This window comes from Schistocerca cancellata, unplaced genomic scaffold (genome assembly GCF_023864275.1).
Source record: "Schistocerca cancellata isolate TAMUIC-IGC-003103 unplaced genomic scaffold, iqSchCanc2.1 HiC_scaffold_1139, whole genome shotgun sequence".
Taxonomy (NCBI): domain Eukaryota; kingdom Metazoa; phylum Arthropoda; class Insecta; order Orthoptera; family Acrididae; genus Schistocerca; species Schistocerca cancellata.
In genome coordinates this window covers 58,463-74,742 of record NW_026047138.1, presented here as the reverse complement: position 1 = coordinate 74,742, position 16,280 = coordinate 58,463, and the positions used below count along the sequence as shown (strand labels likewise).

Sequence of the window (16,280 nt, the reverse complement as noted above, 5' to 3'; positions counted from 1 at the left end):
GTAGTATTTTATTTCCAAAGTGTAGTAAATCTTTGCTTTCTCACAGCAGGGTGTTCACATTACAAGGCTGCAATTTTTATATGCCCATCAACTGGGCTTTTGGTGGAAATGATGCACCACCTGCAGCATGATGTACACAAGAGTGGCAACGAGGGTGGGGGGGCGGGAACAAGAAGATGACAAGTTGTTATTCTATTGGTATGTACTGTCTCTTTATGGTGTTTTAAAGATTGTTCTTTCAAGTACATCTTAGAACGTAGCTTTTTATTTCCAAAGTGTAGTAAATCTTTGCTTTCTCACAGCAGGGCGTTCACATTACAAGGCTGCAATTTTTATATGCCCATCAATTGGGCTTTTGGTGGAAATGATGCACCACCAGCAGCATGATGTTCGCAAGAGCGGCAACGAGGGGGGGGGGGGGGGGCGGGAACAAGAAGATGGCAAGTTGTTATTCTATTGGTATGTACTGTCTCTTTATGTTGTTTTAAAGATTGTTCTATCAAGTACATCTTAGAACGTAGCATTTTATTTCCAAAGTGTAGTAATTCTTTGCTTTCTCGCAGCAGGGCGTTCACATTACAAGGCTGCAATTTTTATATGCCCATCAACTGGGCTTTTGGTGGAAATGATGCACCACCAGCAGCATGATGTCCGCAAGAGTGGCAACGAGGGGGGGGGGGGGGGGGGGGAACAAGAAGATGAGAAGTTGTTATTCTATTGGTATGTACTGTCTCTTTATGGTGTTTTAAAGATTGTTCTTACAAGTACATCTTAGAACGTAGCATTTTATTTCCAAAGTGTAGTAATTCTTTGCTTTCTCACAGCAGGGCGTTCACATTACAAGGCTGCAATTTTTATATGCCCATCAACTGGGCTTTTGGTGGAAATGATGCACCACCAGCAGCATGATGTCCGCAAGAGTGGCAACGAGGGTGGGGGGGCAGGAACAAGAAGATGACAAGTTGTTATTCTATTGGTATGTACTGTCTCTTTATGGTGTTTTAAAGATTGTTCTTTCAAGTACATCTTAGAACGTAGCATTTTATTTCCAAAGTGTAGTAAATCTTTGCTTTCTCACAGCAGGGCGTTCACATTACAAGGCTGCAATTTTTATATGCCCATCAACTGAGCTTTTGGTGGAAATGATGCACCACCAGCAGCATGATGTCCGCAAGAGTGGCAACGAGGGGGGGGGGGGGGGGGGAACAAGAAGATGACAAGTTGTTATTCTATTGGTATGTACTGTCTCTTTATGGTGTTTTAAAGATTGTTCTTTCAAGTACATCTTAGAACGTAGCATTTTATTTCCAAAGTGTAGTAAATCTTTGCTTTCTCACAGCAGGGCGTTCACATTACAAGGCTGCAATTTTTATATGCCCATCAACTGGGCTTTTGGTGGAAATGATGCACCACCAGCAGCATGATGTCCGCAAGAGTGACAACGAGGGGGGGGGGCGGGAACAAGAAGATGACAAGTTGTTATTCTATTGGTATGTACTGTCTCTTTATGGTGTTTTAAAGATTGTTCTTTCAAGTACATCTTAGAACGTAGCATTTTATTTCTAAAGTGTAGTTAATCCTTGCTTTCTCACAGCAGGGCGTTCACATTACAAGGCTGCAATTTTTATATGCCCATCAACTGGGCTTTTGGTGGAAATGATGCACCACCAGCAGCATGATGTCCGCAAGAGCGGCAACGAGGGCGGGGGGCGGGAACAAGAAGATGACAAGTTGTTATTCTATTGGTATGTACTGTCTCTTTATGGTGTTTTAAAGGTTGTTCTTTCAAGTACATCTTAGAACGTAGCATTTTATTTCTAAAGTGTAGTAAATCTTTGCTTTCTCACAGCAGGGCGTTCACATTACAAGGCTGCAATTTTTATATGCCCATCAACTGGGCTTTTGGTGGAAATGATGCACCACCAGCAGCATGATGTCCGCAAGAGTGGCAACGAGGGTGGGGGGGGCGGGAACAAGAAGATGATAAGTTGTTATTCTATTGGTATGTCCTGTCTCTTTATGGTGTTTTAAAGATTGTTTTTTCAAGTACATCTTAGAACGTAGCATTTTATTTCCAAAATGTAGTAAATCTTTTCTTTCTCACATCAGGGCGTTCAGATTACAAGGCTGCAAGTTTTATATGCCCATCAACTGGGCTTTTGGTGGAAATGATGCACCACCAGCAGCATGATGTCCGCAAGAGTGGCAACGAGGGCGGGGGGGCGGGAACAAGAAGATGACAAGTTGTTATTCTATTGGTATGTACTGTCTCTTTATGGTGTTTTAAAGATTGTTCTTTCAAGTACATCTTAGAACATAGCATTTTATTTCCAAAGTGTAGTAAATCTTTGCTTTCTCACAGCAGGGCGTTCACATTACAAGGCTGCAATTTTTATATGCCCATCAACTGGGCTTTTGGTGGAAATGATGCACCACCAGCAGCATGATGTCCGCAAGAGTGGCAACGAGGGCGGGGGGGCAGGAACAAGAAGATGACAAGTTGTTATTCTATTGGTATGTACTGTCTCTTTATGGTGTTTTAAAGATTGTTCTTTCAAGTACATCTTAGAACGTAGCATTTTATTTCCAAATTGTAGTAAATCTTTGCTTTCTCGCAGCAGGGCGTTCACATTACAAGGCTGCAATTTTTATATGCCCATCAACTGGGTTTTTGGTGGAAATGATGCACCACCAGCAGCATGATGTCCGCAAGAGTGGCAACGAGGGGAGGGGGGGCGGGAACAAGAAGATGACAAGTTGTTATTCTATTGGTATGTACTGTCTCTTTATGGTGTTTTAAACATTGTTCTTTCAAGTACATCTTTGAACGTAGCATTTTATTTCTAAAGTGTAGTAAATCTTTGCTTTCTCACAGCAGGGCATTCACATTACAAGGCTGCAATTTTTATATGCCCATCAACTGGGCTTTTGGTGGAAATGATGCACCACCAGCAGCATGATGTCCGCAAGAGCGGCAACGAGGGCGGGGGGGCGGGAACAAGAAGTTAACAAGTTGTTATTCTATTGGTATGTACTGTCTCTTTATGGTGTTTTAAAGGTTGTTCTTTCAAGTACATCTTAGAACGTAGCATTTTATTTCTAAAGTGTAGTAAATCTTTGCTTTCTCACAGCAGGGCGTTCACATTACAAGGCTGCAATTTTTATATGCCCATCAACTGGGATTTTGGTGGAAATGATGCACCACCAGCAGCATGATGTCCGCAAGAGTGGCAACGAGGGGGGGGGGGGGGGCGGGAGCAAGAAGATGATAAGTTGTTATTCTATTGGTATGTACTGTCTCTTTATGGTGTTTTAAAGATTGTTTTTTCAAGTACATCTTAGAACGTAGAATTTTATTTCCAAAGTGTAGTAAATCTTTGCTTTCTCACAGCAGGGCGTTCAGATTACAAGGCTGCAAGTTTTATATGCCCATCAACTGGGCTTTTGGTGGAAATGATGCACCACCAGCAGCATGATGTCCGCAAGAGTGGCAACGAGGGCGGGGGGGGCGGGAACAAGAAGATGACAAGTTGTTATTCTATTGGTATGTACTGTCTCTTTATGGTGTTTTAAAGATTGTTCCTTCAAGTACATCTTAGAACGTAGCATTTTATTTCCAAAGTGTAGTAAATCTTTGCTTTCTCACAGCAGGGCGTTCACATTACAAGGCTGCAATTTTTATATGCCCATCAACTGGGCTTTTGGTGGAAATGATGCACCACCAGCAGCATGATGTCCGCAAGAGTGGTAATGAGGGGGGTGGGGAGGGGGCGGGAACTTGAAGATGACAAGTTGTTATTCTATTGGAATGTACTGTCTCTTTATGGTGTTTTAAAGATTGTTCTTTCAAGTACATCTTAGAACGTAGCATTTTATTTCCAAAGTGTAGTAAATCTTTGCTTTCTCACAGCAGGGCGTTCACATTACAAGGCTGCAATTTTTATATGCCCATCAACTGGGGCTTTTGGTGGAAATGATGCACCACCAGCAGCATGATGTCCGCAAGAGTGGCAACGAGGGGGGGTGGGGCGGGAGCAAGAAGATGACCAGTTGTTATTCTATTGATATGTACTGTCTCTTTATGGTGTTTTAAAGATTGTTCTTTCAAGTACATCTTAGAACGTAGCATTTTATTTCCAAAGTGTAGTAAATCTTTGCTTTCTCACAGCAGGGCGTTCACATTACAAGGCTGCAATTTTTATATGCCCATCAACTGGGCCTTTGGTGGAAATGATGCACCACCAGCAGCACGATGTCCGCAAGAGTGGCAACGAGGGGGGGGGGGGGGGGGGCGGGAACAAGAAGATGACAAGTTGTTATTCTATTGGTATGTACTGTCTCTTTATGGTGTTTTAAAGATTGTTCTTTCAAGTACATCTTAGAACGTAGCATTTTATTTCCAAAGTGTAGTAATTCTTTGCTTTCTCACAGCAGGGCGTTCACATTACAAGGCTGCAATTTTTATATGCCCATCAACTGGCTTTTGGTGGAAATGATGCACCACCAGCAGCATGATGTCCGCAAGAGTGGCAATGAGGGGGGGGGGGCGGGAACAAGAAGATGACAAGTTGTTATTCTATTGGTATGTACTGTCTCTTTATGGTGTTTTAAAGATTGTTCTTTCAAGTACATCTTAGAACGTAGTATTTTATTTCCAAAGTGTAGTAAATCTTTGCTTTCTCACAGCAGTGTGTTCACATTACAAGGCTGCAATTTTTATATGCCCATCAACTGGGCTTGGTGGAAATGATGCACCACCAGCAGCATGATGTCCGCAAGAGTGGCAACGAGGGGGGGGGGGGGGGCGGGAACAAGAAGATGACAAGTTGTTATTCTATTGGTATGTACTGTCTCTTTATGGTGTTTTAAAGATTGTTCTTTCAAGTACATCTTAGACGTTAGTAATTTTATTTCCAAAGTGTAGTAAATCTTTGCTTTCTCACAGGCAAGGGTGTTCACATTACAAGGCTGCAATTTTTATATGCCCATCAACTGGGCTTTTGGTGGAAATGATGCACCACCTGCAGCATGATGTACACAAGAGTGGCAACGAGGGTGGGGGGGCGGGAACAAGAAGATGACAAGTTGTTATTCTATTGGTATGTACTGTCTCTTTATGGTGTTTTAAAGATTGTTCTTTCAAGTACATCTTAGAACGTAGCTTTTATTTCCAAAGTGTAGTAAATCTTTGCTTTCTCACAGCAGGGCGTTCACATTACAAGGCTGCAATTTTTATACGCCCATCAACTGGGCTTTTGGTGGAAATGATGCACCACCAGCAGCATGATGTTCGCAAGAGCGGCAACGAGGGGGGGGGGGGGGCGGGAACAAGAAGATGACAAGTTGTTATTCTATTGGTATGTACTGTCTCTTTATGTTGTTTTAAAGATTGTTCTATCAAGTACATCTTAGAACGTAGCATTTTATTTCCAAAGTGTAGTAATTCTTTGCTTTCTCGCAGCAGGGCGTTCACATTACAAGGCTGCAATTTTTATATGCCCATCAACTGGGCTTTTGGTGTAAATGATGCACCACCAGCAGCATGATGTCCGCAAGACTGGCAACGAGGGGGGGGGGGGGGGAACAAGAAGATGAGAAGTTGTTATTCTATTGGTATGTACTGTCTCTTTATGGTGTTTTAAAGATTGTTCTTACAAGTACATCTTAGAACGTAGCATTTTATTTCCAAAGTGTAGTAATTCTTTGCTTTCTCACAGCAGGGCGTTCACATTACAAGGCTGCAATTTTTATATGCCCATCAACTGGGCTTTTGGTGGAAATGATGCACCACCAGCAGCATGATGTCCGCAAGAGTGGCAACGAGGGTGGGGGGGCAGGAACAAGAAGATGACAAGTTGTTATTCTATTGGTTGTACTGTCTCTTTATGGTGTTTTAAAGGTTGTTCTTTCAAGTACATCTTAGAACGTAGCATTTTATTTCCAAAGTGTAGTAAATCTTTGCTTTCTCACAGCAGGGCGTTCACATTACAAGGCTGCAATTTTTATATGCCCATCAACTGAGCTTTTGGTGGAAATGATGCACCACCAGCAGCATGATGTCCGCAAGAGTGGCAACGAGGGGGGGGGGGGGGGGAACAAGAAGATGACAAGTTGTTATTCTATTGGTATGTACTGTCTCTTTATGGTGTTTTAAAGATTGTTCTTTCAAGTACATCTTAGAACGTAGCATTTTATTTCCAAAGTGTAGTAAATCTTTGCTTTCTCACAGCAGGGCGTTCACATTACAAGGCTGCAATTTTTATATGCCCATCAACTGGGCTTTTGGTGGAAATCATGCACCACCAGCAGCATGATGTCCGCAAGAGTGACAACGAGGGGGGGGGGCGGGAACAAGAAGATGACAAGTTGTTATTCTATTGGTATGTACTGTCTCTTTATGGTGTTTTAAAGATTGTTCTTTCAAGTACATCTTAGAACGTAGCATTTTATTTCTAAAGTGTAGTTAATCTTTGCTTTCTCACAGCAGGGCGTTCACATTACAAGGCTGCAATTTTTATATGCCCATCAACTGGGCTTTTGGTGGAAATGATGCACCACCAGCAGCATGATGTCCGCAAGAGCGGCAACGAGGGCGGGGGGCGGGAACAAGAAGATGACAAGTTGTTATTCTATTGGTATGTACTGTCTCTTTATGGTGTTTTAAAGGTTGTTCTTTCAAGTACATCTTAGAACGTAGCATTTTATTTCTAAAGTGTAGTAAATCTTTGCTTTCTCACAGCAGGGCGTTCACATTACAAGGCTGCAATTTTTATATGCCCATCAACTGGGCTTTTGGTGGAAATGATGCACCACCAGCAGCATGATGTCCGCAAGAGTGGCAACGAGGGTGGGGGGGGCGGGAACAAGAAGATGATAAGTTGTTATTCTATTGGTATGTCCTGTCTCTTTATGGTGTTTTAAAGATTGTTTTTTCAAGTACATCTTAGAACGTAGCATTTTATTTCCAAAATGTAGTAAATCTTTTCTTTCTCACATCAGGGCGTTCAGATTACAAGGCTGCAAGTTTTATATGCCCATCAACTGGGCTTTTGGTGGAAATGATGCACCACCAGCAGCATGATGTCCGCAAGAGTGGCAACGAGGGCGGGGGGGCGGGAACAAGAAGATGACAAGTTGTTATTCTATTGGTATGTACTGTCTCTTTATGGTGTTTTAAAGATTGTTCTTTCAAGTACATCTTAGAACATAGCATTTTATTTCCAAAGTGTAGTAAATCTTTGCTTTCTCACATCAGGGCGTTCACATTACAAGGCTGCAATTTTTATATGCCCATCAACTGGGCTTTTGGTGGAAATGATGCACCACCAGCAGCATGATGTCCGCAAGAGTGGCAACGAGGGCGGGGGGGCAGGAACAAGAAGATGACAAGTTGTTATTCTATTGGTATGTACTGTCTCTTTATGGTGTTTTAAAGATTGTTCTTTCAAGTACATCTTAGAACGTAGCATTTTATTTCCAAATTGTAGTAAATCTTTGCTTTCTCGCAGCAGGGCGTTCACATTACAAGGCTGCAATTTTTATATGCCCATCAACTGGGTTTTTGGTGGAAATGATGCACCACCAGCAGCATGATGTCCGCAAGAGTGGCAACGAGGGGAGGGGGGGCGGGAACAAGAAGATGACAAGTTGTTATTCTATTGGTATGTACTGTCTCTTTATGGTGTTTTAAACATTGTTCTTTCAAGTACATCTTTGATCGTAGCATTTTATTTCTAAAGTGTAGTAAATCTTTGCTTTCTCACAGCAGGGCATTCACATTACAAGGCTGCAATTTTTATATGCCCATCAACTGGGCTTTTGGTGGAAATGATGCACCACCAGCAGCATGATGTCCGCAAGAGCGGCAACGAGGGCGGGGGGGGCGGGAACAAGAAGTTAACAAGTTGTTATTCTATTGGTATGTACTGTCTCTTTATGGTGTTTTAAAGGTTGTTCTTTCAAGTACATCTTAGAACGTAGCATTTTATTTCTAAAGTGTAGTAAATCTTTGCTTTCTCACAGCAGGGCGTTCAGATTACAAGGCTGCAAGTTTTATATGCCCATCAACTGGGCTTTTGGTGGAAATGATGCACCACCAGCAGCATGATGTCCGCAAGAGTGGCAACGAGGGCGGGGGGGCGGGAACAAGAAGATGACAAGTTGTTATTCTATTGGTATGTACTGTCTCTTTATGGTGTTTTAAAGATTGTTCCTTCAAGTACATCTTAGAACGTAGCATTTTATTTCCAAAGTGTAGTAAATCTTTGCTTTCTCACAGCAGGGCGTTCACATTACAAGGCTGCAATTTTTATATGCCCATCAACTGGGCTTTTGGTGGAAATGATGCACCACCAGCAGCATGATGTCCGCAAGAGTGGCAATGAGGCGGGGGGGGGGGGGGGGGGGGGCGGAAACTTGAAGATGACAAGTTGTTATTCTATTGGAATGTACTGTCTCTTTATGGTGTTTTAAAGATTGTTCTTTCAAGTACATCTTAGAACGTAGCATTTTATTTCCAAAGTGTAGTAAATCTTTGCTTTCTCACAGCAGGGCGTTCACATTACAAGGCTGCAATTTTTATATGCCCATCAACTGGGCTTTTGGTGGAAATGATTCACCACCAGCAGCATGATGTCCGCAAGAGTGGCAACGAGGGGGGGTGGGGCGGGAGCAAGAAGATGACCAGTTGTTATTCTATTGATATGTACTGTCTCTTTATGGTGTTTTAAAGATTGTTCTTTCAAGTACATCTTAGAACGTAGCATTTTATTTCCAAAGTGTAGTAAATCTTTGCTTTCTCACAGCAGTGTGTTCACATTACAAGGCTGCAATTTTTATATGCCCATCAACTGGGCTTTTGGTGGAAATGATGCACCACCAGCAGCATGATGTCCGCAAGAGTGGCAACGAGGGGGGGGGGGGGGGGGCGGGAACAAGAAGATGACAAGTTGTTATTCTATTGGTATGTACTGTCTCTTTATGGTGTTTTAAAGATTGTTCTTTCAAGTACATCTTAGAACGTAGTATTTTATTTCCAAAGTGTAGTAAATCTTTGCTTTCTCACAGCAGGGTGTTCACATTACAAGGCTGCAATTTTTATATGCCCATCAACTGGGCTTTTGGTGGAAATGATGCACCACCTGCAGCATGATGTACACAAGAGTGGCAACGAGGGTGGGGGGGCGGGAACAAGAAGATGACAAGTTGTTATTCTATTGGTATGTACTGTCTCTTTATGGTGTTTTAAAGATTGTTCTTTCAAGTACATCTTAGAACGTAGCTTTTTATTTCCAAAGTGTAGTAAATCTTTGCTTTCTCACAGCAGGGCGTTCACATTACAAGGCTGCAATTTTTATACGCCCATCAACTGGGCTTTTGGTGGAAATGATGCACCACCAGCAGCATGATGTTCGCAAGAGCGGCAACGAGGGGGGGGGGGGGGGGGCGGGAACAAGAAGATGACAAGTTGTTATTCTATTGGTATGTACTGTCTCTTTATGGTGTTTTAAAGATTGTTCTTTCAAGTACATCTTAGAACGTAGTATTTTATTTCCAAAGTGTAGTAAATCTTTGCTTTCTCACAGCAGGGTGTTCACATTACAAGGCTGCAATTTTTATATGCCCATCAACTGGGCTTTTGGTGGAAATGATGCACCACCTGCAGCATGATGTACACAAGAGTGGCAACGAGGGTGGGGGGGCGGGAACAAGAAGATGACAAGTTGTTATTCTATTGGTATGTACTGTCTCTTTATGGTGTTTTAAAGATTGTTCTTTCAAGTACATCTTAGAACGTAGCTTTTTATTTCCAAAGTGTAGTAAATCTTTGCTTTCTCACAGCAGGGCGTTCACATTACAAGGCTGCAATTTTTATACCCCCATCAACTGGGCTTTTGGTGGAAATGATGCACCACCAGCAGCATGATGTTCGCAAGAGCGGCAACGAGGGGGGGGGGGGGGGCGGGAACAAGAAGATGACAAGTTGTTATTCTATTGGTATGTACTGTCTCTTTATGTTGTTTTAAAGATTGTTCTATCAAGTACATCTTAGAACGTAGCATTTTATTTCCAAAGTGTAGTAATTCTTTGCTTTCTCGCAGCAGGGCGTTCACATTACAAGGCTGCAATTTTTATATGCCCATCAACTGGGCTTTTGGTGTAAATGATGCACCACCAGCAGCATGATGTCCGCAAGACTGGCAACGAGGGGGGGGGGGGGGGGGAACAAGAAGATGAGAAGTTGTTATTCTATTGGTATGTACTGTCTCTTTATGGTGTTTTAAACATTGTTCTTACAAGTACATCTTAGAACGTAGCATTTTATTTCCAAAGTGTAGTAATTCTTTGCTTTCTCACAGCAGGGCGTTCACATTACAAGGCTGCAATTTTTATATGCCCATCAACTGGGCTTTTGGTGGAAATGATGCACCACCAGCAGCATGATGTCCGCAAGAGTGGCAACGAGGGTGGGGGGGCAGGAACAAGAAGATGACAAGTTGTTATTCTATTGGTATGTACTGTCTCTTTATGGTGTTTTAAAGATTGTTCTTTCAAGTACATCTTAGAACGTAGCATTTTATTTCCAAAGTGTAGTAAATCTTTGCTTTCTCACAGCAGGGCGTTCACATTACAAGGCTGCAATTTTTATATGCCCATCAACTGAGCTTTTGGTGGAAATGATGCACCACCAGCAGCATGATGTCCGCAAGAGTGGCAACGAGGGGGGGGGGGGGGAACAAGAAGATGACAAGTTGTTATTCTATTGGTATGTACTGTCTCTTTATGGTGTTTTAAAGATTGTTCTTTCAAGTACATCTTAGAACGTAGCATTTTATTTCCAAAGTGTAGTAAATCTTTGCTTTCTCACAGCAGGGCGTTCACATTACAAGGCTGCAATTTTTATATGCCCATCAACTGGGCTTTTGGTGGAAATCATGCACCACCAGCAGCATGATGTCCGCAAGAGTGACAACGAGGGGGGGGGGGCGGGAACAAGAAGATGACAAGTTGTTATTCTATTGGTATGTACTGTCTCTTTATGGTGTTTTAAAGATTGTTCTTTCAAGTACATCTTAGAACGTAGCATTTTATTTCTAAAGTGTAGTTAATCTTTGCTTTCTCACAGCAGGGCGTTCACATTACAAGGCTGCAATTTTTATATGCCCATCAACTGGGCTTTTGGTGGAAATGATGCACCACCAGCAGCATGATGTCCGCAAGAGCGGCAACGAGGGCGGGGGGCGGGAACAAGAAGATGACAAGTTGTTATTCTATTGGTATGTACTGTCTCTTTATGGTGTTTTAAAGGTTGTTCTTTCAAGTACATCTTAGAACGTAGCATTTTATTTCTAAAGTGTAGTAAATCTTTGCTTTCTCACAGCAGGGCGTTCACATTACAAGGCTGCAATTTTTATATGCCCATCAACTGGGCTTTTGGTGGAAATGATGCACCACCAGCAGCATGATGTCCGCAAGAGTGGCAACGAGGGTGGGGGGGGCGGGAACAAGAAGATGATAAGTTGTTATTCTATTGGTATGTCCTGTCTCTTTATGGTGTTTTAAAGATTGTTTTTTCAAGTACATCTTAGAACGTAGCATTTTATTTCCAAAATGTAGTAAATCTTTTCTTTCTCACATCAGGGCGTTCAGATTACAAGGCTGCAAGTTTTATATGCCCATCAACTGGGCTTTTGGTGGAAATGATGCACCACCAGCAGCATGATGTCCGCAAGAGTGGCAACGAGGACGGGGGGGCGGGAACAAGAAGATGACAAGTTGTTATTCTATTGGTATGTACTGTCTCTTTATGGTGTTTTAAAGATTGTTCTTTCAAGTACATCTTAGAACATAGCATTTTATTTCCAAAGTGTAGTAAATCTTTGCTTTCTCACATCAGGGCGTTCACATTACAAGGCTGCAATTTTTATATGCCCATCAACTGGGCTTTTGGTGGAAATGATGCACCACCAGCAGCATGATGTCCGCAAGAGTGGCAACGAGGGCGGGGGGGCAGGAACAAGAAGATGACAAGTTGTTATTCTATTGGTATGTACTGTCTCTTTATGGTGTTTTAAAGATTGTTCTTTCAAGTACATCTTAGAACGTAGCATTTTATTTCCAAATTGTAGTAAATCTTTGCTTTCTCGCAGCAGGGCGTTCACATTACAAGGCTGCAATTTTTATATGCCCATCAACTGGGTTTTTGGTGGAAATGATGCACCACCAGCAGCATGATGTCCGCAAGAGTGGCAACGAGGGGAGGGGGGGCGGGAACAAGAAGATGACAAGTTGTTATTCTATTGGTATGTACTGTCTCTTTATGGTGTTTTAAACATTGTTCTTTCAAGTACATCTTTGATCGTAGCATTTTATTTCTAAAGTGTAGTAAATCTTTGCTTTCTCACAGCAGGGCATTCACATTACAAGGCTGCAATTTTTATATGCCCATCAACTGGGCTTTTGGTGGAAATGATGCACCACCAGCAGCATGATGTCCGCAAGAGCGGCAACGAGGGCGGGGGGGGCGGGAACAAGAAGTTAACAAGTTGTTATTCTATTGGTATGTACTGTCTCTTTATGGTGTTTTAAAGGTTGTTCTTTCAAGTACATCTTAGAACGTAGCATTTTATTTCTAAAGTGTAGTAAATCTTTGCTTTCTCACAGCAGGGCGTTCAGATTACAAGGCTGCAAGTTTTATATGCCCATCAACTGGGCTTTTGGTGGAAATGATGCACCACCAGCAGCATGATGTCCGCAAGAGTGGCAACGAGGGCGGGGGGGCGGGAACAAGAAGATGACAAGTTGTTATTCTATTGGTATGTACTGTCTCTTTATGGTGTTTTAAAGATTGTTCCTTCAAGTACATCTTAGAACGTAGCATTTTATTTCCAAAGTGTAGTAAATCTTTGCTTTCTCACAGCAGGGCGTTCACATTACAAGGCTGCAATTTTTATATGCCCATCAACTGGGCTTTTGGTGGAAATGATGCACCACCAGCAGCATGATGTCCGCAAGAGTGGCAATGAGGCGGGGGGGGGGGGGGGGGGGGGGGGGCGGAAACTTGAAGATGACAAGTTGTTATTCTATTGGAATGTACTGTCTCTTTATGGTGTTTTAAAGATTGTTCTTTCAAGTACATCTTAGAACGTAGCATTTTATTTCCAAAGTGTAGTAAATCTTTGCTTTCTCACAGCAGGGCGTTCACATTACAAGGCTGCAATTTTTATATGCCCATCAACTGGGCTTTTGGTGGAAATGATTCACCACCAGCAGCATGATGTCCGCAAGAGTGGCAACGAGGGGGGGTGGGGCGGGAGCAAGAAGATGACCAGTTGTTATTCTATTGATATGTACTGTCTCTTTATGGTGTTTTAAAGATTGTTCTTTCAAGTACATCTTAGAACGTAGCATTTTATTTCCAAAGTGTAGTAAATCTTTGCTTTCTCACAGCAGGGCGTTCACATTACAAGGCTGCAATTTTTATATGCCCATCAACTGGGCCTTTGGTTGAAATGATGCACCACCAGCAGCATGATGTCCGCAAGAGTGGCAACGAGGGGGGGGGGGGGGGGCGGGAACAAGAAGATGACAAGTTGTTATTCTATTGGTATGTACTGTCTCTTTATGGTGTTTTAAAGATTGTTCTTTGAAGTACATCTTAGAACGTAGCATTTTATTTCCAAAGTGTAGTAAATCTTTGCTTTCTCACAGCAGGGTGTTCACATTACAAGGCTGCAATTTTTATATGCCCATCAACTGGGCTTTTGGTGGAAATGATGCACCACCAGCAGCATGATGTCCGCAAGAGTTGCAACGAGGGGGGTGGGGGGAACAAGAAGATGACAAGTTTTTATTCTATTGGTATGTACTGTCTCTTTATGGTGTTTTAAAGATTGTTCTTTCAAGTACATCTTCGAACGTAGCATTTTATTTCCAAAGTGTAGTAAATCTTTGCTTTCTCGCAGCAGGGCGTTCACATTACAAGGCTGCAATTTTTATATGCCCATCAACTGGGTTTTTGGTGGAAATGATGCACCACCAGCAGCATGATGTCCGCAAGAGTGGCAACGAGGGGAGGGGGGGCGGGAACAAGAAGATGACAAGTTGTTATTCTATTGGTATGTACTGTCTCTTTATGGTGTTTTAAACATTGTTCTTTCAAGTACATCTTTGATCGTAGCATTTTATTTCTAAAGTGTAGTAAATCTTTGCTTTCTCACAGCAGGGCATTCACATTACAAGGCTGCAATTTTTATATGCCCATCAACTGGGCTTTTGGTGGAAATGATGCACCACCAGCAGCATGATGTCCGCAAGAGCGGCAACGAGGGCGGGGGGGGCGGGAACAAGAAGTTAACAAGTTGTTATTCTATTGGTATGTACTGTCTCTTTATGGTGTTTTAAAGGTTGTTCTTTCAAGTACATCTTAGAACGTAGCATTTTATTTCTAAAGTGTAGTAAATCTTTGCTTTCTCACAGCAGGGCGTTCAGATTACAAGGCTGCAAGTTTTATATGCCCATCAACTGGGCTTTTGGTGGAAATGATGCACCACCAGCAGCATGATGTCCGCAAGAGTGGCAACGAGGGCGGGGGGGCGGGAACAAGAAGATGACAAGTTGTTATTCTATTGGTATGTACTGTCTCTTTATGGTGTTTTAAAGATTGTTCCTTCAAGTACATCTTAGAACGTAGCATTTTATTTCCAAAGTGTAGTAAATCTTTGCTTTCTCACAGCAGGGCGTTCACATTACAAGGCTGCAATTTTTATATGCCCATCAACTGGGCTTTTGGTGGAAATGATGCACCACCAGCAGCATGATGTCCGCAAGAGTGGCAATGAGGCGGGGGGGGGGGGGGGGGGGGGGGCGGAAACTTGAAGATGACAAGTTGTTATTCTATTGGAATGTACTGTCTCTTTATGGTGTTTTAAAGATTGTTCTTTCAAGTACATCTTAGAACGTAGCATTTTATTTCCAAAGTGTAGTAAATCTTTGCTTTCTCACAGCAGGGCGTTCACATTACAAGGCTGCAATTTTTATATGCCCATCAACTGGGCTTTTGGTGGAAATGATTCACCACCAGCAGCATGATGTCCGCAAGAGTGGCAACGAGGGGGGGTGGGGCGGGAGCAAGAAGATGACCAGTTGTTATTCTATTGATATGTACTGTCTCTTTATGGTGTTTTAAAGATTGTTCTTTCAAGTACATCTTAGAACGTAGCATTTTATTTCCAAAGTGTAGTAAATCTTTGCTTTCTCACAGCAGGGCGTTCACATTACAAGGCTGCAATTTTTATATGCCCATCAACTGGGCCTTTGGTTGAAATGATGCACCACCAGCAGCATGATGTCCGCAAGAGTGGCAACGAGGGGGGGGGGGGGGGCGGGAACAAGAAGATGACAAGTTGTTATTCTATTGGTATGTACTGTCTCTTTATGGTGTTTTAAAGATTGTTCTTTCAAGTACATCTTAGAACTTAGCATTTTATTTCCAAAGTGTAGTAAATCTTTGCTTTCTCACAGCAGGGTGTTCACATTACAAGGCTGCAATTTTTATATGCCCATCAACTGGGCTTTTGGTGGAAATGATGCACCACCAGCAGCATGATGTCCGCAAGAGTGGCAACGAGGGGGGTGGGGGGAACAAGAAGATGACAAGTTGTTATTCTATTGGTATGTACTGTCTCTTTATGGTGTTTTAAAGATTGTTCTTTCAAGTACATCTTCGAACGTAGCATTTTATTTCCAAAGTGTAGTAAATCTTTGCTTTCTCACAGCAGGGCGTTCACATTACAAGGCTGCAATTTTTATATGCCCATCAACTGGGCTTTTGGTGGAAAGGATGCACCACCAGCAGCATGATGTCCGCAAGAGTGGCAACGAGTGGGGGGGGGGGGGGGGGTGGTGGGCGGGAACAAGAGGATGACAATTTGTTTTTCTATTGGTATGCACTGTCTCTTTATGGTGTTTGAAAGATTGTTCTTTCAAGTACATCTTAGAACGTAGCATTTTATTTCCAAAGTGTAGTAAATCTTTGCTTTCTCACAGCAGGGTGTTCACATTACAAGGCTGCAATTTTTATATGCCCATCAACTGGGCCTTTGGTTGAAATGATGCACCACCAGCAGCATGATGTCCGCAAGAGTGGCAACGAGGGGGGGGGGGGGGGGCGGGAACAAGAAGATGACAAGTTGTTATTCTATTGGTATGTACTGTCTCTTTATGGTGTTTTAAAGATTGTTCTTTCAAGTACATCTTAGAACGTAGCATTTTATTTCCAA

At 42.5% G+C, this 16,280-nt stretch overlaps 1 protein-coding gene across 1 annotated transcript; it reads left to right on the top strand.

Annotated features, from left to right (window-relative positions):
- The first annotated feature begins 13,772 nt into the window (after nucleotides 1-13,772).
- Nucleotides 13,773-14,612, top strand: LOC126159411 (uncharacterized). The gene is made up of 4 exons (XM_049916520.1): nucleotides 13,773-13,860; nucleotides 13,968-14,117; nucleotides 14,225-14,374; nucleotides 14,482-14,612. Exons 1-4 carry the CDS (start codon nucleotides 13,773-13,775, stop codon nucleotides 14,610-14,612), a joined length of 519 nt encoding a protein of 172 aa, XP_049772477.1.
- Nucleotides 14,613-16,280: the final 1,668 nt, after the last annotated feature.

What these genes read in the sequence shown, in the direction of transcription:
- LOC126159411 (XM_049916520.1), top strand. Translation starts at nt 13,773, where the DNA reads ATGATGCACCACCAGCAGCATGATGTCCGCAAGAGTTGCAACGAGGGG. An exon ending in GACAAGTTTTTATTCTATTG is followed by an intron (nt 13,861 to 13,967) that starts GTATGTACTGTC and finishes TTCTCGCAGCAG; the next exon opens with GGCGTTCACATTACAAGGCT. An exon ending in GACAAGTTGTTATTCTATTG is followed by an intron (nt 14,118 to 14,224) that starts GTATGTACTGTC and finishes TTCTCACAGCAG; the next exon opens with GGCATTCACATTACAAGGCT.